At 43.7% G+C, this 24,965-nt stretch overlaps 1 protein-coding gene and 1 long non-coding RNA gene across 2 annotated transcripts; one reads left to right on the top strand and one right to left on the bottom strand.

Annotated features, from left to right (window-relative positions):
• Window positions 1-94: 94 nt before the first annotated feature.
• TMEM254 (transmembrane protein 254) lies at window positions 95-24,643 on the top strand. The gene is made up of 4 exons (XM_073353242.2): window positions 95-388; window positions 3,479-3,582; window positions 5,421-5,480; window positions 10,797-24,643. Exons 1-4 carry the CDS (start codon window positions 305-307, stop codon window positions 10,915-10,917), a joined length of 369 nt encoding a protein of 122 aa, XP_073209343.1. The 5' UTR covers window positions 95-304; the 3' UTR covers window positions 10,918-24,643.
• LOC140914715 (uncharacterized) lies at window positions 652-19,671 on the bottom strand. The gene is made up of 3 exons (XR_012159965.2): window positions 19,410-19,671; window positions 8,724-8,822; window positions 652-1,016 (listed from the first exon to the last, which is right to left on the bottom strand). It is a non-coding gene; the product is annotated as an uncharacterized LOC140914715 (long non-coding RNA).
• Window positions 24,644-24,965: the final 322 nt, after the last annotated feature.

The following is a 24,965-nucleotide window of genomic DNA, read 5'->3' as shown; positions in this document are numbered from 1 at the left end:
GCACCCTGCACCGCCCCGCCCCGCCCCGCCCCGCCGGGACGCCAACCGTGCCCCGCAGCTGGGCTGAGCAGCCAGCACCAGAGCCAGCGAGGGGCGGGGCTTCTGACAGAGGACCAGCCTCCCCTGCGGAGAGGTTCGAGCTCAGGCCGGATTGTCCTCACTCCCCCCGCCGCCCAAGCGGGAATGGTCTGGTCCGGGTGAAACAGTCCGCTTCCCCCCCCCCTTCATTTCGGGCGACAGTGACGGCGCTCGGCCCCGCAGCCGTGGGGCGAGGCTGTGAGCGGCGCTCGAGGCCCGCGCCGGCATGGCGGCGCCCCCCGGCGGCTATTTCCGTTGCGCCAGCCGCTTCTGGATAGGCGTCATCGCCGTCTCCATAGGCTACTTCGCTGTGAGTCGCCGGGCAGTCAGCGGCGGGAGGGGTGTGGGGGCCGGGCTAGGGCGAATGGGGGGGCGGGGTGTGGGGGGCGGATAGGGGGCAGGTGAGTAGGGGGGGATAGAAGGTGCTGGGGCGGGGCAGGGCTGAGGCGGGGCCGGTGGGAGCTCAGTGAGTGAGGCGGTTGCTTGCATTTATGAGGTGATGAAAATGAAAACAGCATAAGGGCAGTTGTTTTAGGGGTAGCTATTTCCCCCCTCCCCACCTCGTTTGTTCATGCAAGGGGGATATAACCCCCCACGCGTTGACAGCAGAAAGAAACTTTGCCAGGAGATGGTGAAGTTGGTAAAGATACCTGAATGGCCGATCAATACTATCCCCTACATAAGGCTTGTCTAGAGAAGGGATTTTTGTATGTCTACAAAAAAAAAATCCAGCTCTTGCAAAGAGCAGAGCATCTTCCCCTGCTACCTGCAGTGCACTCTTCTTGTGCACGCAAAGCTCCTGATACCGTGACAGTTAAACTTGCTTAGAGTACATTTAATTGGCATAGTGTCAAACACCGGTGACCTTGGGAGACTTGTGTACAGTAGCCTTCTGTCCCGTTCTGAATGTAGGAGAGCTGAACCAGTATTACCAACAGCTGGAATAAAAATAAATAAATAAATTGCAGACAGAGGCACCCATGGCCAGATTTTGTACAGAAAAAGGTTCAGTCGAACTGAGGAATGAAAGACATAGGAGAAGCACATCCATCAAAGCTTTTTAAAATAAGGGCCATTTTGAACTGAATGCTGAAGTGAGTGGGGATCCAGCAGGGAATTTGAAGATGGACTGCACATCTTTAAATAGAGGAGAAGGTGAATCATTGCACTGGTAATGCAAATTTTGAATATGCAGAAGGAGAGACAGGTTTCCAATACTTTAGAATTTCCACATAGTGGAAGCTGAGACAGAAGTATGTATTGGTAAAACCACTTCTTAACGTGAGTAGAGACCAAAAGTTACACTTGGCCAATCAGTAAATTGCATGAAAAAAGTGGTGGTGGGTTGAGTTTCATTGAGACAACTGCAAGTACCATTATGTTTTGGACTTTTGTTGCTAGATTTAGCAAAGGTCTAGTCTACACTGGCAATGTTAAAGTGCTGCCGTGGCAGTGCTTTAACGTGGCTTGTGTAGTTGCGGCAGAGCGCTGGGAGAAAGCTCTGCCAGGGATCTTTAAAAACAAAACAAAAAACAAAAAACCACCTCCAGGAGGGGCGTGGCTCCCAGCGCTGGGGCACTGTCTATATCTGCACTTTGCTGCACTCAGGGGTGTGCTTTTTCACACCCCTGAGTGAGAAAGTTGTAGCGCTGTAAAGTGCCAGTGTAAATGAGCCCAAAGAGACTAAGGATTGTATGGGCACAGTGACTAAACCAGTCTTATATTTAAAAATGGACATTGGCTACTGTTTCAACTAACACCCAAGAATACTATGGACACGAGAGGGAAAGTTCAGTTTGTGTACATGACAGCCATTTATGGTCTGTTTCTTTGGTTCCTTCGTACAGTAATTTTCCTTTTGTTTGTATGGATCTTTCCCAAAGCAACAAGCATGAGAGAATTATTTTAAAAAGTTAGATTACTAAGATCAGCAGGAGTGGTTCAGAAAAATACTCTTGAACCACTTTTTGAAATTAGTAGATTTCAGGTTGGCCTTATCCATTTAAAAACTCACTTCTGTCCCAGCACTGCACAATTTTAGTCCCTGCCTGCCTGTTTTACCTTTCTATCCTACCCTCACCCTTCCCCAGTCTTTCCCCCTACTTGGTTGGTGTCTGTTCCCTTCTATTCTGGCCCTGTGTCCCTACCTTCCAGTTCCTCCTCAAAACATTTCTGGGGTTGGAAAAAGTATTGCACTTGCACAACTCAAGCATTGTGCAAGTTCTGACATACTGGTTACCAACCAAAGCTATTGTGTAATGATACTGCTGTTATGGTTTCCCTCCCTCCTCCTACGCCTTCAGTGTCTAATCAGCATTTACGGAACGTGGCAAGTTAGATTTTGAACTTTCAATACCACAGACAATTTATCTTGCCTGTCAAACATCATGCATAATTCCTGTCTGTTAATGATTCATTTGGTGCATTTACCACTCATTCCTTCCATCTCCTCAGCCCCTACATCTGGTGTAACTAGCACAAGAAATGCAATCATAAGCCTGTTTTGCTTGGATCCCCCAGCCTAAGAGCACCTCTTTTGTTGCAGTCATCTTAGAGCGGGGGTGGGCAAACATTTTGGCCCGAGGGCCACATCGGGGTTGCAAAACTGTATGGAGGGCCAAACAGCCTGGTCCACGCCCCCATCTGCCCCCTCCCACTTCCCGCCCTTTGACTGCCCCCCTCAGAATCCCCGACTCATCCAACCCCCCCGCTCCTTGTCCCCTGACTGCCCACTCCTGAGACTCCTCCCCCGACCCTATCCGCTCCCCTGGGACTCCACCCCCTATCCAACCCCCTGCTCCGACTGCCCTGACCCCGATCCACAACCCCACCCCCTGACAGGCCCCCCCAGGACTCCCACGCTTATCCAACCCATTCCCTGACCACCCCCCCCCCCACGCAAACCTCTGTCCCCTGACTGCCCCCTGGGACTCCCTGCCCCTTATCCAACCCTCTGGCCCCCGCCCACTTACCATGCCGCTCAAAGCAGCATGTCTGGCAGCTGCACCGGCCAGCCGGAGTCAGACATGCGGCCACACTGCCCTACAGGAGCACTCAGCCCCGCTGCCCAGAGCGCTGCCTGTGCAGTGGCGTGGCTGCGGAGGAGGGGGAACAGCAGGGGAGGGGCCGGGAACTCAAGGGCCAGGCAGGACGGTCCCACGGGCCATAGTTTGCTCACCTCTGTCTTAGAGGGCTAGTAGCCTGCCTGTTAAGGATGGGGGGAGAAATGGGCAAAGGTGAGAAAGTAGCACACGTATGTGAAATCAGCATGTATAGGGGTCCAATTTAATAGCAAGCAAATTTGAGGAGGGATGAGGGGAATCAAATTTAAAGTCTCAAGCTTAATGTTTTCTCCTTAAAGTAAGAATTTTGGGATTACTAAAGTGTATGTTTCTCTTAGTGGGCAGTCTTTTTACCTTCAACAATACCCTACGAGAATCTGGGACAACTTGGCCATTTTACTAAATATTTGGTGGACAACCACCCCAAACTGCTATATAATGGGTAAGTTGGATTTAGAAAGCTAATGTTTTTGCTACTTACATTGTTGTTTCTCCATCTCCACCCCCTACTTAAGATTCCATAATTTAATTTGATCGTTTGTTACATTTTAATGGCTTGTGTTTCACCTCAGTGGAGGTAGTGGTGGTGAAAGTCTAGGTGAATGAAACTTGTTAAGGCCAGTTCCTGTTAATCCTCTCGGGGAGGTGGAGTACCAAGAGCGCTCCAGCCAGGGAATCAGAGCACTCTACGTGCCTTGCCAGTGTGGACGGGGAGTAAAGTAGAGCTCAACGCACATAGAGCGCTCTGACTCCCTGGCTGGAGCGCTCCTGGTACTCCACCTCCCCGAGAGGATTAACAGCTGTTGCTCATTGGCTGAGACGCGCCAGCGTAAATGGGGAGTAACGTTATTACGCACTGATTACGGAAACTCCCCATAATCCTTTTAACTGAAGCATTCTCTTATTTTGTTGTGAACTGCGGATGTGGAAGTGCAGTTTCAAAGCTCCCTTTCAGGGGGCTGTTTATCAAAAAAACAAACACTGTTTGCTTTGAATGAGTGAGAGGGAGGCAGGGGCGCTCCGTTTGGAGTGCCGACAGCTAATGTTTGCTTGGGGGGTGGCGTTGGGGTCCGTTTCCGCAAGCAGCTGCTTATCTTGTCTATGAGAAAAAAAAAGAAACAGCTGCCGTTTGCTTTCAGTGAGAGAGAGAGGTGGGAGAGGGCGTGGGGTCTGTACTTACAAGACAGCGTGCTGACAGACTCTCAGCACCCCAGAAACCAACTCTCTCTCCCCCCACGCTCCCTGTCACACTCCACCCTCCGCATTTGAGAAGCACATTGCAGGCACTTGAATGCTGGGATAGCTGCCCACAATGCACCACTCCCAATGCAGCTGCAAATGTGGCCACGACAGTGAGGTGACAGCTGTCAGTGTGGACTGACTGCAGCACTTTCCCTACTCAGCTGTACGAAGGCGGGCTTAACTCACAGCGCTGTACATCTGTAAGTGTAGCCAAGGCCTCAGTATCTAGATAAAAATTACTCTGTGTGCCTTGGTGTGTTGCTTCAGATGCCAGATTGGTATCCACAGCTCCAAACTGGAACAAGGCTACACATTAAAATTGGTGGTGGACAAATACTACAAGTTCAGAAAAGCGTGTATCTGGGCACCAATATACAAGAAAAGGGCACATTACAAGAGCATATCAACACAGACCAAAACGATTTCATAGACCTGTTTTTAGAAGGACTTTGTTAAAAGCTTCAAATTGCTTCATCATTACTCCACTTTGAAGACTGACCGCTTTTGACTCATTTGAAAAGCTAGTCTTTTCTTAAATGCCAAATTAGGCATGTATTTGATCTCTTCATACCACCTGTTTATAAACTAAAGCTAATAAAACTTGTAGTAACTATAAACCCAATGAAAAGCTGACCATTTGACTTCTCTGGTACTTGGATTGCACCTCTAATAAATACAAGGCTAAATTCTCTAGTGAGGCAAGCGTGTATTGTCTTCACTGAAAGTTGAGCCTGATACTGTACTGTAGGATTTGGCTCAATATCTGCTATTTCACAAATATACCATGAAAAGTTTTGGATGAATACCAGGTGCTTTAGGTGATACACTGTACCTGAACTTCATAGCTTGTCCTTAGAATACAGTTAAGAGAGACGCTGCCTCTTGCCCGTAGACTACAAATGTATCTGTCTTCTAGAAAAAGCAGAAAGCTAACTTGTCTATTTCTTCAATATCTTCTTTCAGTCTTTTGCATTATGGTCACAGTGTGGTCCTAATTTTCAACAACATTAAAACTAATGTGTGTGCTTATCTTACCAGGTTTTGGCTTGCCTGGGGAATTCATATAGCTGAAGCATTGTACAGTATCAAGTTATGCAAGTAAGTTGTTTGTGTGTGGTTTTTTAAATTCCTCTCTATCTTAGATTTTATGGCCAAGATTTTAATTTAAAAAAAAAAAAGCCTAAAAAGGTAAATATGAGTTTAGGAATCTAACTTCAGGCACTGTTACTGAGGGAATTTGGGAGGAAGAGTTCATCTCCCATGTGGTGCTCTGATATTTCAGTTAGCCATTTAAAAAAAAAATTTCAGTTCTGCCAAGTCTATCAGTTTAAGTATTTTTTCTGTTACATTTAAACTTTCACAATTGAGCAAATCTGTGGGTTTTAAACATTTTTTTTATTTTTATCAAATTAAGTTTTCAGTTGTGGGAAATTGAAAAGTATCAGAATTTTTTAATGAGTGGCATTGAGACTCAAAACATGAAAGCCTTATAACCCTTAACACTAGTTGTCAAAATATACCAAGTAAGTAAATATCCGTAGACTGAGTTCTCAAGCAGCATTTTTCTTACTTATCTGCAAATTTCAGTTATTATTGATTAAAAGTGTTTTTATTGGTCTATGTGTGTTTGATTAAATTGGTGTTTACTGACATTTACTGATTAATCTTTCCAAATCTAACTATAGTGCAGAGTGCTATAGAAAAGAGTCATATCAACAGGTAGAATAAAAACAATTCTGGTAAGTCTGGAGAGGAGGGCTCAAGGGAGCCCTTGACACCTGCCCCTGCCCCTCTCCCCCGTTCCATCATTTATACTCTTTCCCTTATGAGAGAAGAGAATCTGGATGAAAAGAGTCCAAGATGACCCGTCTCTCCGGCAGTCTTTCTGGATTCAGCTCTATGAGCTTTGTCTATCAGAGTCTATTACTGCCTTAGTGGGGCCTACCTTCTGCCCCTCTAGGGACTCACTGCTTTGCTGCCAGTTAGGTCAGTTGAAAAGGCAATGGTCACAAGCAGCAGTATCTGTTGGCAGCAGTCTCTGAAGTGGAATAGCCTTCTTCCTGTTCATTGCCCCTTCCCCTTTTAAGCTCCTTCCCCTCCAGGAAGGACAAACCTTGTAGGTTTGCCTCCTTAGGGCCAAACAGGCCCAGAAGAGCTGGTTGATCTCCCCTACACCAGAGTAAGGGCACGTCCCTTCACATAATTTCAAAGATTAAGACCAAATTAGGGGCTTTTCTTTAAATAGATCTCAAAGATAAACAAAGATAAATAAGATTATTGGCCTAGTGTATGGGAGAGAAGCTGTAGATTTGAAATCTTGATTTTAGTAAGCTTCTTGATACAGTCTCACACACCAGTGTCATAAGCACATAAGGAAATGTGGTCAGGATGAAATTACTTTAAGATGGGTGCACAGCTGTCAAAAAGACCATGCTTAAAAAGTAATCAATGGTTTGCTGTCAGACTGGGAGGGTGTACCTAGTGGTATTCTGCAGGGATCTCTCCTGGTTTAGGTACGATTCAGTAACGACTAGGACAATGGAGCAAAGAGTATGCTTATAAAATTTGCAGATAACACCTGGGAGGGGTTGCAAGCAGTTTGGAAGACGGATTTACAGGACCTTGACAAATTGGAGAATTGGTCTGAATTCAACAAGATAAAATTCAATAAAGACAACCACACTTAAGACGGGGGTTGGAGACAGGGGAAAATCAAATGTACAGCTACAAAATGGGGAATAACTTGCTGGCTGGCAATAGTGCTGAAAAAGGACCTGGGAGTTACAGTGTATCACAAATTGAACAAGTCAACAATGTGATGCAGTTGGAAAAAAGTTTGTACTCTGGTATGTATTAACAGAAGAGTTGTATGCAAGACAAGGGTAGTAATTGTTCCACTTTCCTCGGCACTGGTGAAGCCTCAGCTGAACTATTGTGTCCAATTCTGGGTGCCACACTTTAGGAAAGATGTGGACAAATTGGAGGGAGTCCTGAAGAGAGCACCAAAGATGATAAAAGGTTTAGAGACACTGACCTATGAGGAAAGGTTAAAAAACTGGGCATGTTTAATCTTGAGGAAAGAAGACTCAGGAGGGAGACCTAACAGTCAAATCTTATAAAAAGAAGACTGTAATCCATTATTCTTCTTGTCAACTGAAGGTAGAACAGGCAGTAATGGGCTTAATCTGCAACAAGGGAGACTTGGGTTAGATATTAGGAAATACTTTCTAACCATAAGGATAGTTAAGATCTGGAATAGGCTTTCAAGGGAGGTTGTGGAATCCCTATCATGGAAGATTTTTAAAAACAGGTTGGCCAGACACCTGTCAGGGATGGTCTAGGTTTACTTGGTACTGTCTCGGCGCAGGGAGCAGGATCTGCGGACCTTCCAGCCCTACGTTTCTGTGATTCTGTAAAATAACTTCTCAGCATCTTTGTCATCAACAGAGCTGATACATCTTGTGAAAAATGCGAGTGTGGGGCTCGGTGGGACTAGGCTGCCACCTAGTGGTGTTTTGTGAAGTAGAAAGTGTATAAAGTATCATGTTAGTCTGGATCTGTAAAAGCGGCAAAGAGTCCTGGGGCACCTTATAGACTAACAGACGTATTGGAGCGTAAGTGTATAAAGGAATTCTGGAATATAAGGAATTCTATTTGCATCAGTCACAGGGTCCAGAAGTTCAGCCCTACTCAAACGAACATGTGTATGGCTCAGGAGTAAAAGATTGTGAAGTCAGAGTAATCGTTCTTATGTTCACTCTAAACCCCATGTTGATCAGCAATACTTTTGAAACTTAATACTTTCAACTGATTTTTTAAAAACTTATTATGTAGCTCTTCTGCCAAGTTGCAGTCTTGCTTTCATCTTGGTTCATGTGTACTGGGAAAGGGGAGGATAGTCTCATGCAGCGTTCTGGAAACCTACACATGCTCTTTTTCCACTTGTCACGGGCTGTCTGGCACTCCTTATTCAGACAAAACTTCAAAGTAAATAGTGCTTTGTTTTGTCCATGTAACGATTGCTTGATATGGCCCTCAGATTATTTGTATTTGGAAAAAAAAAAAAAGTTGTCCTCAGTTGATTTAATTAAAAGTAGAGTATGTAGTGATGCCAATTTGCAGTTATATAACTTCCCAGTTTTTAAAGGTAGAAAGGGCAAACTTCTCTCTCTGTTAAAAATACCTAAGATTGTAGACAAATTTACAAGAGCATCTGCCTGATGTCAGACATAGTAGGTATGACAACCCCTTCTAGGTTTTGCACCCACGGGAAGCACTTAAGTTTAATAAAGCATTAGTAAAATGTGAAGTGCTATGAAGAGGAAGAAATAGAGTACTTACTTAACACCTTGTTTCTGATAAGCCTCTGCTCACGCAGATGCTGTTAATATCATTCCAATGATACGAACATCCACTTTCCGGTAGTACTTGTAGACGTTACTAAGGAGACAGGAAATGAAATGGAACAGTTAACTCTCATTGAGGGTAGAAAGTATTTGTTTGCCTATATTATACATACACACACTTTTTGCAAGAGTGTAATCTTGCATAAGCAAGTTGCAGTATTTGAAAAATTGTCAATGAATGCAGAAAAAAGTCAGGAATGCTAAAGCCCTGTTTGGACTACAAGGGTATAGAGCGAGTGTGTTTTAAACACTGGCTTTCTTTACAGTAGGTACTAAAAACATGTTCACAGGTATTAGCTAACACATTTGCTATCTGCTTATCTTCCTCATCTAGACAGGGCCCAACAGTATAAATAGGGTTAGGATATTTTTGTTGAAATTGGTAGAGGGAGCACCAAGTAAGTTGAGGCAGCGTGTATAGTTAAAGCTTCCTCTATTACACATGTTAAGTCAGAACTTGAGTCTAGCCCATCAGCTATTTTTATACCTCCAATAATGAGCTTTTCACTTAGTTCCTGACCTGTTTGTCAGGAACTTTTGTGGCATTATCTGTTTACCCTTTCCCCACTCATTATAAGGAAGGGCAGAAAAAAGTTAGAGCTTCACATTTTTGGGGATTGTTTTTTTAATGAATCTCAGTGCACTCCCAGACTTAGTCTACAGTGACTTAAAGCATATGCTAGTTCTCTTGACGCTATTAGCCTTACGCTCTTGGAAATGGCTGCAGCGCGGGAAGAAGCCATTCTTCTGATGGTTTCACCAGTGAAAGTTATGATTTCCAAAGCAATAGCACCTGATGGGGGAAGGAGAAGGTTGGAGGCTTGTCTTATTCCTTAGACTAACTAGCAGGTGTGCTTCCATCAGTAGCAAGCGCCGGCTAGTGAAGAATAGGCTCTCAGAATGCTTGTGGAGCAGTGAAGTCTGCTCCAGACCACACTCCAGAATTTGATCCTGCACCACATTATCTCTCTTCCTCCTTGCTGCAATATGGAGAAACACCAACATAGTTAGCCAACCCTGCACCTGTTGAGGTCATGGATCTTTTAATGAACATTGAAGAGGTTAAGTTAAATTAGCGTTAAGTGTGCCTTGTATGTTGATTTTGTTTGAATTTACCTTGGAAATTTATAGTCAGTACAAAAGTTGCAAACTGTATTCATTCAAAGACAGTTGAGAAAACTACTCGAGTGTAATCTCGATGGATCTGGGTTAGTATTGCTCCCTCTACACTGTGATGTACTGTTCTTGGAATTGCTAACTATCACTGTGCAGCCCATTTCTTTACCTGACAAAGTAGCCTGAAATCATTTCATAAAGCACTGAAAAGCATTAGTCTGTTTAGCTAATAGTGTTTCCACAGAATCAACTTTCCACATGCAAATCAGCTGTTCCATATGAAAAAAGTTTCACACTGTTTAAGAAACATGATCCCTGTTATTGCTTATCTGTTCACATTATTAACTCATCACTGCCCCTGAAATTCCTGCTTCATAAGATACACACAGACCTCGTCTTTTGCTAACTTCAGTTCGCTGTCTATTCTCCAGGCTGCCAGTGTGACTGAAAAGCTCTTTCCATAGTGAAAATACATTAATAAACTCTGTATCATGTAGGGATTTGCTTAGCAGAGTGTATTTGACTTCATAATTACCTTACACAAGTAATGCCAAATGTCTCATCCCCATGCTTATTTTGCACTTCAGTATATACAGGAAATGAGGCTTAGACTGTACATAATGTTAACATTGACAGTATCAATAACTTGAGTTAAAATGTCAGAAAAACATGTCTAGTGATCGTGGTTAACAAATCTTCATTAGTAGTACAGAGGACTGTGTTAAATGGAGGGTAAAAGTTGAGCCTCATTACTAAACATTCCTCACATCAAGGTGCTTTGAACTGTAAACCTCAATCAATATGATCAGTCTTGCGTTAGATCCATTTCACAGTCCACTTTTATGGAGAGCATATAGCATGTTAAATAAAATCTAACTTTGTTTTACTGCAGGACCAAAGGCATCACTGACAGCTCTGTTCAACGTCGATGGTTCATCCAAACCTTCCTCTTCGGTATAGCTTCTCTCTCCCACCTGCTAGCCTACAAGCCTCCGCCTAAGAAGCAGAAATAAAGGATTTGGAAAGAGGCAAATGAGGCGAATATATTTCAACCTTGTTCTCAGAAAGTGGATCCACTGTATGTGTTTAGTTGCTGTGAATGATCTAAAATGCATTGCCTGTTATGTGAGCCAGTGCACTCATGCCAAGGCAGTCTTGTGGTATCACAGCTATTATTAAATGCCTGGTTTGAGATATGGGCTCACTTGATAGCTCAAGAAATTAGTACGGGAACGTGGAGCATCTCACTTTGTGATTGCAAAATTCAGTCCAGATTGGGTCAGAGACCAAATATCCCTGCCCTCAGTTTGTTGTTTAATGGCCTATATCTAAAGCTACAATTTTGTCACGGAGGTTGAAGAAGTCATGGATGGCAGAGGGCCACAGGTGACTCGTGGGAGGGACACAAAGGGGCGCCAGCTAAAGGGGAGGACGTGTCCTCCCCATGTGACTCCTTGTTGCCCCTAGCCTGGGCCCCTGTGTTCTCCCCGTCCCACATTACCCTTGGGCGGGGGGACGGGGATGGGCTCTGTCCTGCTGTGCCAGCTCCCCCTGGCATGTTCAGCTGCTCTTCCTGGCAGCCAGGCCCCAGAGCCACTCCCAGATGCTGCCTGGTACAGGACAGCAGCTGCCTGGGAGAGTGCCTGGCTGCCGTGAAAGCTGTCTCCCACCCAGGCTTGGCTTCTGGGACGGTAGCTAAGCGAGTCGGAGCCCCCCTAGCCCGCTCAGAGTCAGCTCCTGTCCCCAGAAGCTGAGCCTAGGCGGGGGGCAGCCTGCTGCTGCCACAGGCAGGTGTTCTCCCAGTCAGCTGCTGCACTGCAGCAGGCAGCGTGGCTGGAAGAGGAGAGGCTCTGGTCCCACCTCTTCCCTTCCAGCTCTGGCCCCGGACCTGCTGCTGGGGGCACTTGACCCAGCTGAAGGGGCACTTGGCCCTCTGTGCTCCTACCACAAGTTGCCCCGGTGGGGGGGCCCCCATGGCTCCCAGCCATGGAGCTCCCAGCCAGCCAGGAGATCCTGGAACTCTGAGCCATAGGCGGTGGGGGACCGAGCTGGAGTGCCGAGCTGGGGACCCTGCAGCTGCCCCATTGCTGTGGGGGACCCCAGGGCCCCAGCAATGATGTGTGCTGGACCCTTTTCCCTACCCATTTTGTTACAGATATTTTTAGTGCAAGTCAGGGACAGGTCACCTGCAACAAACAAAAATTCACGGAAGCCCGTGACCTGTCCCTGACTTGCACTAAAAATATCTGTGACAAAATCTTAGCCTTACCTATATCATGTGTTCAGTTTGCTTCTTACTGAAAACCACAATTCTTCTCCACTCCCACCCAAAGAAAACCCCACCACACTTGTTGGCAATAGGGATTAAGACAGAACTACCCTTCTTTTGGTAGTTGTTTTTCCTTCCACATCAGCAGAGAGACACTTTACTTATGTAGTGTAGAGAAGTCTTTGCCTGTTCTAGGTTAGAACTGTTTTCCCAGGCTTTCAATAAACAATTTTCACCAACATTTTTGGTTAAAATTCCACCTACATGTTTTTCTCTAGTTCAGTCTTCCCACATCAGAGGGCAATGTTCCTAAGGTTGCAGGAACACTAACAAGTGGCTACATTGTACAAGAATGATGTGCAATGATCTGAGCCAGAATATGTAGTGAAGCAATTTACTCTGTTTATTTAAGGTGACAGAGAACTTGTTGATGTTACTAAGTGCAGCTATTTTCTGACAGACTGATTAACAATACATAGAAGTCGGATACAATAGAAGTTTTAGAAGAGTTAATTAGAAGGATTCCTAGATAACATTTTCTTATCTCAAAACAGAAGTCTTTTATATCTACTGTTACTGTAATGAAGTATAATTAACTTTTTAACTAGACGTTAATGCACTGGACCAAGAGACTCTGTATTATGCAGTTCCCCAAATATAAGGAGTAAAATTCTGCTCCATCTCTCTTAGACCACCTCTAATAAGCAGTCAATTTGTCTGTGGTTTGACAGCTTTCACTCTACTGTACACTATATATCTGTCTATTGTTGGACATTGCAGTAATATTAAGAGATTGAAAATGTGTTCTGTCATGTTTTAACATTGCTCCAAAGGAGCACGACCACTGAAAATATCTGAGCTGCTAAATTCAAAGTATTTTTGTGGGGGAAGACTCCCTGATGGCTCTTACATAAATGGAGAGAGCAGTTGCCAGCCCCCTTGCTGCAGTAGTGGAGTCACCATGAGTAATCTTGAATACCTTAGGCGGTGCCTACATCTGCCTGTGAAACAAGGCTGCCAGATCTCTTAATGATGGCACTGCCCTTTTTAAGCAGTTAGTAAAGGGGTGCAGAGGCTTCATTCAAGCACTAGAGCATAGAGAGTTAACTTCTTGACAAATTTTGCTCTAAGTGTAAAGGTATAGAAGGCACACCTGAAGAGTTAAGAGGCAGTTTAACAACAACAGTCCTGTGCTGTTAAGAGTAAGAGCATCTAGGAGGGTATAGTGCCATACCTAGTACTAAAGAACAGGGTGTGAGAGCACGAGCTTTGCTTCATTTCTGTAATCCCTCCACCCCTTTAGACCTTCTGATCCTTGAAACCTAAAAATAAAGAATAGAAAGAAAAAGCTGTCTTGAGACTTCTACTTTTGTGAACTGACAAAGTAGGTTAACCAGACAAACAAACAAAAAATATGAACAAATACCTATATACCCAGTGTAAATACTCACTGTGAACCACAGCTGTCTGAAATGCCCATTTAACATGTGCTTTTTTTAAAACATACCTAGACACACACACACACGCCCACACAAAAGATTTCTACACACTTTCGATGCCCGAGAACTAGTTATTAGACTGGAGGACAGAGATTACAACCTCTCTAAAGCTACAGTTAATCATGGCAGAACTGGGAACAGAACACAGGAATCTTAACTCTTAAGTTCCCTGTTCTAGCCACAGGTCAATATTCCTCATTCTGTCCATATCTAAAAATGTACACAGTAGTCCAGCATACTGTGTAAATATCTTTATTTTCATGAATTCCAAGGAAGATCCTTTTAGTTTAAACAATCCTATGGGTCTGTTAAATACTTTGTTGACAATTTAACAAGTTTTATGAGCCATCAAAGAATGGTAGGCAGGGAGTTGTCTGCCAATCCTGCATTGTGTTGCTGTCATGAGGATATTAGAGAGAGAATAAGTCCTGCCTCAGACAATTAAACTCCTGCTGCACTATGGTAAAGGCTCCCATGAAACATGCAGAGATAGTCAACATTGCATAATTAGTTAAAGTAGCCCATAACTGTAGATAAGGTCCCAGATATATAGATGGGTATTTTTAACAATGGCAAGTGAAGCAGGCATCATTACAAATCCATCCAACTACCAGCTTAAAGCACTCGCAGTGCTGTAGCAGAGGTGTGCCAGCAAGGTTTTCATAATAAGGCAGCGAAGCAGTAAGCTACATTGGGAGTTGATAACCAGTCTCTTGCCCCTTCCAAGAAACCCGAGAAGTAAAGAAAGGGACACTAAGAGCTCCTCATCACCAGCACCATCTCCTACTGCTAAGAAAAAGATTTAAAATACAAGAGGGAGAAAACTGACGAGAAAGAGAAATGGAAACGATAAACAGAGTCAGGCCCAGGATAGAGACAAGAGGATGGGCTCTTCCCTGAGGAAAAAACAGCGTTATGAAGGGTCTTGTATACTTTAGGTCAATATTTAGACATCACAGACAAATGGCTCATCAGCAGGACCTCTTCGTTGTTTTCAAAACACCATGTGTGCACACACACAGTGCCACAGAAATAACAATTTGGATAGGATTTTCAAAAATGGCAGGTATTTAGGATATTGGGACTTACCCTGTTTCTCCATACCATACAGACTAATCTCTCACAGCTAACTACATCCTAGTATTAAGGGTTGCCCCGTGGGTCCTTTCAGCAAGATATGGCTGCCAATCCAAGGGGCAAGCCTTCATTTTACTGTTATAATCCTTTTGTTTCTTCAAGTTCAGCGTTGTTAACATATTTATACCTTTACCCCACAGTTGAAAGGAACAATCACTTGCTCATAGTTCTGTTTATACTCAGATTCTGAACACAAGTCCTGATTCTTAGTTTATCCCTGCACTTGGGGCAGGAACTCCCGAATGCAAACCCTATATTCTGTGGCAGCTGGTGAACTTTGCAGCCTCTGATGTAGGTTACAGTTTAGTTAGTTACTGCTCTAACTTAGTGCCCTCTGACCATGCCTCCTCACCACCTACAACACCCCCGTACACCAGAGGGGATGGGAGTTTGCCAGAATGGAGCCCTTGTGCCAGCTCCTCATGAGCTAGAGGCCTTCAGCACAGAGTGGCATAAAGGTGCTTTGGTGCTACTCCAAATCAAACCCACAACTTATGCTCATTACAGCTTTTGGCTACCAGTCACAGTGAGGTGGGCATGCTCCCAAGTGCAGTTCTGCACAGCTATCTTTGTAGTGCTGGGAGCTAGGATGCAACCTCTTAGGAAGGACTGGTGGGTTTATCCTTTCAAAGGAAGGAAAGAAACAGGCAAGAAAAATCTCACCACAGAATAAGAAAACAGTACTGTGAAAAATATATTCAGGTGATAACTAGCTAAGCGATCTTTGGTAATGGGCACTGTTTTGTTTTGTTTTTAAAAAAATATTCTAGATTTTTAAAGGACATTTTTCATTATTCAAAAATATTCTCTCCACATTCCATTGCACATGCACTTTGGGCTGGTGCCATTGATTTTGTTTTAATGGGAAAAAGAGCCTTGAAACATTTGTTGTTTGAAAAATTACAAATAGTTTACATGACTCATGAACTTTTCAGATTAACAAGAGGGTGGTGGTGAAGATATACGATGGATGTTTGGATCTACCAACAGTGTCCTGCAAGTTTTCCACCAATATAAATACACCCCAGTATTAATCTATTCACAAAAGATTTAAAAAAAATAGAATTGATAGCAGACCTGATTCCAAAGCCTGTTAAATCATGGTAAAACTTCCATGGAGTTAACAGGCTTAGATCAAGTCCAGTTTCCATTTCTTTTCTGGGCTAGTTAAGCCCCATGAAAGATAGGAAAAGAGTCACAATTATTTCGGCTATGATCTCTGAAAGTCAAATTTTCCAGGGGTATTGTAGCGCAATAATGACAAAAACAATAGTTTGTTTTATACAAGTAAATTCCATTAATCCAAAATGGCATGAGTATTTATCACATAATTGGGTAGTCGGATAAACTGAAGTCCTATTTTTAGTTGCGGATTCACATAGCTTCTCAGCCTTATCACTAAGATGTGGTATAAGTGCAGTTTCACTGATATGAGGGGAAAACTGAATAATGCTGATGCTTGCTTCGTATTTATACTTTCTTGAAAAGATCAAAATTCAACTTTAGTGTTAAAAACTTTAGAGTTTTTGTTGCCATTCTGCCAACCTGTTGTTGAAACCGTAACAGCCTTTCAAATACAAAGCCATTGATTAGTGCCAAAAGGCACTACGAGTCTAATTGACAAGCTAGTACAAATTCATTAAATACATGGGGACACATTGTTCATTTGGGTAACTAAGCTGTAGGGATAATTGAAATTCAGATAAATGGAATTCACCTGCAGAGCACTTTTCCCCTCCATAAATTTCTAATCCCTTTACAAAAGAGGATATAATCATTCCCATTTTACAGGTGGGGAAACTGAAGCATGGAACAGTGACAAGATTTGCTTAAGGTCACACAGCAGGTGCGTGGCAGAGCAGGCAATAGACCTCAGGTCTCCTGGTTTCCAAATCTGTGGCCTAACCAGGAGAAGTATACTCTCTGAAGTATACATTTTGCAAATTAAACTAAAGTACCTGGAAGTGTTTTTAAAGCAGTCCTTTTAAAAATAGGATTAAATGAAGATTTTCTCCCACCTGCACAAGGTCTCACACTTCTTACCACATACAGACTAGAGAATTACAAAGAGAAATCTCACAATTGAGTTCAGCTCAGCTTCACCCAGGTTGTGGAAGAGGGCACTGAAGAGAAAAACTTTATTTTCAAACCCATTTGCCATTGAAGTATACGGAGAAATCCTGCTTGCCATCTGGGCTTTCAGTACGCTGCCCAGGGCAAAATGCCAAGAGCTGTGTTAATGAAACAGAACCAATATAAAATCTCCTGGGGATAGATGCCAAGAGACTCAGAGATGGCTGCCTCAGCAGCGGCCTGTTCTGTGTAAGCAGGTCAGACTAAGAAGAGTTAGTTTGTCTGTCTTGCACCAGAGATGAGCAGAAATTAAGTGATGCAAGTACTTATCACTCACAAACCACTCTGCATGCTGGGTTTGTTCAGTAATCAAATTTTCTTAGAATTAAAACAGCAGGGACGGAAACTTTCCAAGCCTTTTAAAGTAACTTTCACTTCCAAGTAGCTTTATGCTCACAATTGCCATACGCTCCCACAAAGCGTATCTCAGAGTAAACTCCACAGCCAGTGCTCAGTAAACAGCTGCTTACATGGCTAGGTTGTAATGCCTTATTTAACTGAATGAGTTTCGTTGTCAAGCTAGGTTGCGAAATAGGATGCCATAATCAGAATCCTGGGAAAGAGGAAAGCTCAGAAGCCTTGCTCTGGACCTTTCTTATAAGGTCAGCTAAACATAGATGCAGTAAGAAGCATGCCATCTGCTTCTAGAAGACTTCCTGATGCCTAAAATATAAGGCTGAACCTTGAAAACACTCCTGAATAGCTTCTTGATAGAGACGCTAGATCTTACCAGATTTTGTCTCTTTTAGGGCCTGATCTAAATCCTACAAAAGACAGCAGGAGTCTTTCTATTGACTCCATGAGGTTTTGGATCAGTCCCTGAGGGTTCATTCTGTTGTTAGGGACATTTTATTTGTCTTGTGGTTGATGAAGGAGTTCCTGATTGATTAATGACAAAGCCCTCCTTGATGTCCCAGAGCACATCACCAGTCCAACCATTCCTTAATACCCAGGTCACAGTGGAGCCTAGGAAGGTTACCTAAGAACTCTTGGTGATTTGCTAAGGAAGAGGCTGAAGCTATCCGCAGCTGTTTAATATATTAGGGCACAAATAGTGAATACGTATGGTGGGAAAAGTGCCATAAATATTCCTAAACTACATTTTAAAATCTTACTCTATGACATTTAACTTGGAACCATGCAACCACACTTATTTTCCAGTCAGCATGAAATGAGCTCACGCTTGACTACATCTGCCAGAAAAATATTCCAGTTGATCTTGGATTTGATCTGTCTTTCTTGTTTTTCTCCTTCTTGCCTTCTCTGCTATCTTAAAATTTTGGATTTTCTTCCTTTCAGGCTCATGGCTAACATTCAGCACTGTGATATGTAAGCAATGCTTTACTTCCTCTAAATTGCAGTATGTTTATTGATCTCGTGTTTCATGTAGGATTATTAGCTGTAGTTACAATTATTTGTCAACTAGTGGTATATCAACATAAATTTGGGCAAAGTGTTTTTAAAAAGAGGATGTTGATCTAATGATATTCTCTTACATTGCAAAAGTAAGAACTGTAATCAAACAACACTGTATGTAATGGGAATCAAAGCTTCACAAAGACGACAGTTTTTTAGACTGGTCCTTCACTATAACACTTTTCCAAAAATGTTCTCTGTTTGGGTAAAATGATGATCTCACCAAAGTAAGGAGCAATAAGCACATTTGCTTTAGTACGACCAGGATTGGCTTTCTGGGCCAGATCTTCAGCTGGTGTAAAGTAGCATAGTTTCACAGAAATCAGTAGAGCCACACCAGCTGAGGATCTGGTCCATTTGCACGTAGCTTGCTAGCACCCACAACTCTGGCACTATTCCAGTCATAATTGCAAGAGTGAAATGTCTTTACTGGTCATCTCCCACTGGTGTTAGCTCAACAGATATAAAGGTGTTGCAACATTTATGGTTTTTCTTGCAAACAGAAGTGGCCTTAAATAACATAGATTTAGTTCCTCTTGTGTTTGTCATGCTGTTGACAGCCTCAGCATATGATCCATGTCCTGCTAGTTTAGCCTGTCTTATCAGTATCATGGGTTTTTTTCCAAGTGTGGAGGCCCAGCCCCAGACAAGGGCTGTGTAAACAGAACAAGTGATTATTTTCTTCCTTCTTTTCACAAATTGAAATGAAGATGAATAATAAAAAAAAAAGTTCATTTACAATCCTTATTCAAAATATAAAGTGGTTTGCATATCTGTAGAAAGGACTGGACTATGCAGCTCACTTGAGAATACTGCATCTTCAAATAGAGATTTCATTTGACTGAAATGTAGTCTTGAGCCAAATTCTACTGTGGAGATGTGGCCTTCCCACAAACGATAAGATCTTATTAGCAAAGAGAAGAGAAACCTCTTTTGGGGAAAGAGATCTGATTATTCATTATCGAGCCAATGCAAAATGAAGTCTTTTCCTAGAGACCCCTCAAGTATACACATTTAACAATAATTATATAAGCAGTCTAAAAGTACATACCTTTGGCATATTCCTGCAGGTAGTGAAGGAACAGTCCTCTTAGTAACAGCCTGAGACCTTAGAGACAGCCCTCTTTGAGACGCAGATGTAGCTGATTTAACCCCTTCTTCTGACGGAACTCCCCTGGGTCCTGGCTTCCCCCTATTCCCTAAGGAAACTCAGATGCAGCGGTGCTATGACTATAAAGTCATAAAATCTCTTTTAGATCTTGAAGGCTCTGTACTAGCTCTGACTGGGGACAATTTGTGTATGCAGCTCTCTGTTGTCTGCAAAGGCCGAGCAAACACTGAATACATCAAGCAGTAGAGACGCTTTTATTCATTTCCACAGCCTGGCTGGGAGGCATTTACAGCTGGAGCAGGGGTGGCAAGGAAATACCTGAGCAGCAGTGCAGACGATGGAATGGTAGGCTTGGTAGGACTGAACCTGAGTGAGATGTCGGAGTTCTTGTGGAGCAGGTTGACAGGAACGTGCACGGTTGCAATAAGAGATCTCAGCATGTGTGGGGAAGGGGTAGGGAATCAACTGATTGGGGAAAGGAGAGAATTGATGGATTGGGGCTAGAGCCATACTAGATGGAGCCAGAGGCTGGGTTGGTGGGAAAAGTGGGCTACTCCCCAGCAGATGGTGTGGGGAAAGATTTATTTGGGAGCAGAGGGTGGACAGGGATGATTAATTATTTGGAGATGTTTTTGAGATTAGGAAGGAAGAGACAGATGAATTGGGTAATTGAACAGGTGGAGCTGGGTGAGGCAAAGGACAGATGGAAACAAATGCTGGATGGATTGATAGTGCTGAGGCAAAACAAATGAGAAATGGAGAGAGGAGGCAAAAGAGCTGCAAATCCCAACAAGGGCTAGAGCAAGACAGCAGAGGTTCCTTGGGAAATAACAGACTATGGGAGCAGGAAGACAAAACAGAAAAGGGAGAGCCATGGAAATTAGCTTACATTATATGGAAGGGGGAGGCAAAGAAATGGGGGTAGGGACACGTGAATGCAGGGATGTGTCAAACAGAAGAAAGAAGGGTAAGAGGGACAGAAAATTGGGGAGGGTGGAGCTTTAGAGCAGCACAGGGAAAAAGTCAATCTGCAGGAAAAACTGACCCAAGGAAGAGAGACCTAGGAGAAACAAAGATCACATGAAGAAAGTCCAAACCAGGGAGACCCAATACATTTGACATCTGTTTTGACTGATTAATAGAAAGCACTATGCCAAAATTTGACATCAAGCCAGTCCTTTGCTTGCATGTTATGAGAAGGGCATGGTAGGACAGACTGCCTTTGGGAACCGGGCATGGGAGCCTAGTTTTCCCATGTGCAGTAAGGGGATAAGCTGCCTTTGGTGACAAGAAACAGATAAATACTTTTTATATTTGATTTTTGTTCAATTGTGTCTAATGACGGTGACATGAGGCTTTTAGAGCTTGGGCTTTTTAACTGTATGTTTGTTGGCATTTAATAGACCGTGATTTGCTCCTGGGAAGTTATGCTGGACATCAAAATAAAAAGAGTGGGTAGGTTTCTTTTTTTTTTTCTTAAAAGGCTTTGTCTTAAAATCTTCTAAAAATGCAGAAAATTGCACTTCATATTTCAGAGTTTAGCAGCCCTCCTGAGTGCCCATGTAAATGTGCACTGCCCCCCACAGCCTCTTCGCCTTGGTTTACTCACCATGAGCTACAGTAAGGAAACCGTGTACATACTGGACGTCTGAACCTGAACCTTGCCTGCTCTGACAACACGGAGGGCTCTGTAGGACGCAGCTGTACGCCCAAATGCTGTGACTCACTTTGATAGACCGCTGTGGCCTGATCAGAGCCAGCGATCAAGTGGTCACCAAAAGCTTCAGTAAGATGGCTAACGATGGAGAGACACTGAATATCCAGCCAGGCCACCTTAAAGACCTAGCTACTGGGCAATCTGGGTGGTGCTCAATCCCTTTGGGATTTGCCACGATGACAAGATGATAATAACATGGCCCGATTAGTGTGTGTGTATGCGCCGGGGGGGAATTGAGAGGTGAATTCGATCAGTAGCCCCTGGCACTTTTCAGAATACTCCATTAGCTCTGAGACATTGGCTTCTTTTATGGTATGATAGCAGCAAAACGTTATCACACAATGGCTCTCAGGGTAGACTTGACCATGCCATAGCATGCCCTTTGGAATGGGGATCAGTGGGCTTTGGCCAGCTGTTACAGCACAAGAACTCTCTTGTCCATTAGGACGGTAGCCCTTATGGGAGTCATTTTACCCTGTAAGGCTGGGGCCAGCTCCCTGCACAGAAAGTCAAAAAATGGCATTGCCCTCCACAGATTTCAATTAACGGGCAGTCCCGAGAGCCACAAGTTATTTCTCCAGTGTGTGCGGTTACTCCCAGCCCCAGTCTGGACACCCTGCAATTCAGTTCGGCAATGTAGATAGACACAAGGCTCTTCATTCCATGTCATTTGCAGCTGCTACCTCAGTCTGCTGGCAAATGCTTCTATCCTGCTCCCTTCCAAGCTGCCAGACAGAGAACACCTACTGGGGGGAGACTGTAGCACCCTGAGGTGCTGGAAAATGCCTTCTGTGCCCCATGAGATAGCGCATTATAGTATTTTCCAACGAAAGCCTGGAGCATTAGGTTTAAAGAGGTTTAAATCCTCTAAACACCCACTATCCTTGGGACTGAGAGTACTTTAAGCTAGCTGCCAGGAGTGTCTCAGAACTCCCTTTTTAAAAAGCACAGACAAAAGTGATTGGTGTGGCTGGGCCTTTGTGATTGCAGTGATTAAGTTCCATGTGATCACAAACGGAACTGCAATACTGCTGACCGTGCTGCAACCAGGAGTCACACAGGTGTGCAGAGCCCTAGGGGGTAAAATAGGATGCCAGCAACAGGATTTTGTCTGTCCATACAGGCATGAATGAACCAAATTAAGATGTAGCAATTTCAGCCACAACCATCTTTAAACACAAGTGTGCTAGAAGTATTTTGTAATTCAGGTTCTAGGAATTGTTCCCCACCAGACTCAGCATAGCACTTTCTCCCCCTTAGGGATTGTACGTCCAGGCCTCGTTTAAAACTTCAGCCCTTTTTTGCTGCTGCTGCCTTAAAGAAGTTTAATTATAGGGGGTTTTGGTGTGGGGGGGTAGTTTATTAAAATGAGTGTTATTTATGGTTGGTAGCTTATTAAAATAGCTTAAAGACATTTATTCAAGTGTCATGTGCACACACACACAAAAAACAACAGAACAACCATCTGGGCAGAGACCAAATATAGAAAAGTTCTGCCTCAAATGTGACTGTGACAAGGCTTGTAATGGAAATTGGCTTTTCAAATATTAATTGAACCTGAATGCTCCTAGCTGGTGGATGATATGTAAATGAAGTTAACTCACTTGCCACACAAATCAGTAGCAGAACCAAGAGTCCAACCCAGGAGTCGTATGGTTTCTTGTGCTAACCACCAGCCCTCATCCTTTGCTCTGTGTAATTGGTGGTAGAATTTAGCAGACATGTTCATTTACAGCAAAGCTAATTTACTCAGTACGCTTTGGAATAGGCCCTATGATTACTGTTACTCTCTCTGTAACATTCTTCTCCCATTAACAGAAATAGAAACATATGTCTGCTCATTCATGGCACTTCTGCTCTCAATTAATGCTACCCCCCAAATGAGGCAAGCACTGGGTGGTTGTGGTTTTTTGTTTAAAAGTCTGTCTGCCACACTGCTTTATTCTCAAAGCTCATTTTAAAAGAGATTTTTTAAAAGGGAATAGCCTAGACAGCAAGAAAGACATTCAAGGAGGCACAATGCCATTAGTATAGGAAAGTGAACTATTTATGTAAACCAGAAGTGGGCTTCTTTGGTGGTTAACTGTTGGAAGGAGTGATTAAGTCCCTTTTCAAGAAACAAAAAGTCTTTGTAGGCAGGCAGAACGCCCTTTCAGACAAATTTGAGATCCAAAGCACTGCTAGGAAGGCTAGAGAGCGTAGGTCTTTGTACACAGCTCCCCTTGCTCTCTCCCCACCCAGGACTAGCCTTCTATAAACATGAAAGGGTACTTGCCTCGATGCCCAAAGGCACTCTCATTCATGTCAATGAGTTACCCTTGTTCAGATGGTGAGCGAGAATATTGTTTCCTCTTGCATGTCATCAATGTAAAAACACAGGTGATGGGGTCTGGAAAGGAGCCAATGAAATTATCTCTTGAAGTGCAGATGTGGAATGCTGAGGAACTGCATGTTTATTTTAATTAAGTGATCCAGATTTGCTAATTTCACTGACAAGATCTGAAATTACTAAAATTTTTGATCCAGGTTACACTTAAATCAAGATTGAGGGGAGGGCTAGCTCAGTGTTTTGAGCATTGGCCTGCTAAACCCAGGGTTGTGAGTTCAATCCTTGAAGGGGCCATTTAGGGATTGGGGCAAAAATTGGGGATTGGTCCTGCTTTGAGCAGGAGGTTGGACTAGATGACCTCCTGAGGTCCCTTCCAACCCTGATATTCTATGATTCTATGGCTACTGGTGAGTTTAACACTTGTCATCCCCTCTGGAGGACAGGAGTTAAAATCTTACCCCATGTACCTGGAGACACTTACTCCCCATACCCTAGACCTCTGAAGACCAGGAATCTGAGGGGAAGATTCCACCACTCCCTGTCCAACAAGGTGTGTGTGTGCAGGAGGAATATTTGGGGAGGAGAGGCCAGCCACCATTTTGGTTTGCCTGGCAAAGAGCACTTTGAGGCATGGTGGTGGTGGTAAGAGGGCCATTAATAAGCTGCAGTTTCAAAGAAAAGTTGCCAACACAAACTTTCAAATCCAGCAATCAGGTTTGATTTTGAAGGCTATGTTGCCAACAAGAAGGGCCAGAAACTTTTGGTTTGGCTGCTTGGGGTGAAAGCTGGGAGTAGCACTTACTTCTAAATGGTTTAACCAGGGCCCAGAGTCTTCTTCCATAGGATACAAGCAATGTCCATCAAAGTCAATGCGAGTCTGTCTTATCCTGTGCCAAGAGAAGACTACTCCTGAAAGATAGGCTTGGTCAGGAGTGGACCTACTGGAGTTTAGAGCCATTCACTATTAAACTTGGAATCTTTTAAAGTTACTACCTGGCAACTCCCATTGTTTCATGTACTGTGTATTTATACCTGCTACTGTATTTTCCACTCCATGCATCTGATGAAGTGGGTTCTAGCCCACAAAAGCTTATGCCCAAATAAATTTGTTAGTCTCTGCCACAAGGACTCCTTGTTGTTTTGGCTTTTTTAAGAACATGTACAGATACTAGTTATCATGTGACAAAATTCACTCAGGCGAGGACGGCCCTCTGCTGCATTTATCTTCAGAAGGTTGCTAAGTGGTGCAGTGGCCCTGCTACTGGCAAAGCATATTCTGCATCTCCCATGTGCTCTGAATGGGGTCTTTGTGCTAATCCCACCTAAGTCCACATGGAGGGTGGCACTGCAGGTGAGGCCACAAGCTCTCCATTTATCCAGATCCAGTGGCCCAATCACTCTGTGCAAATGGCAGAAGAGTCCCCTGTGTTCATTCCATAGGCCTGAGAAG

This window comes from Lepidochelys kempii, chromosome 7 (assembly GCF_965140285.1).
Source record: "Lepidochelys kempii isolate rLepKem1 chromosome 7, rLepKem1.hap1, whole genome shotgun sequence".
Lineage (NCBI taxonomy): Eukaryota > Metazoa > Chordata > Testudines > Cheloniidae > Lepidochelys > Lepidochelys kempii.
This window is presented reverse-complemented; position numbering and strand designations above follow the sequence as displayed.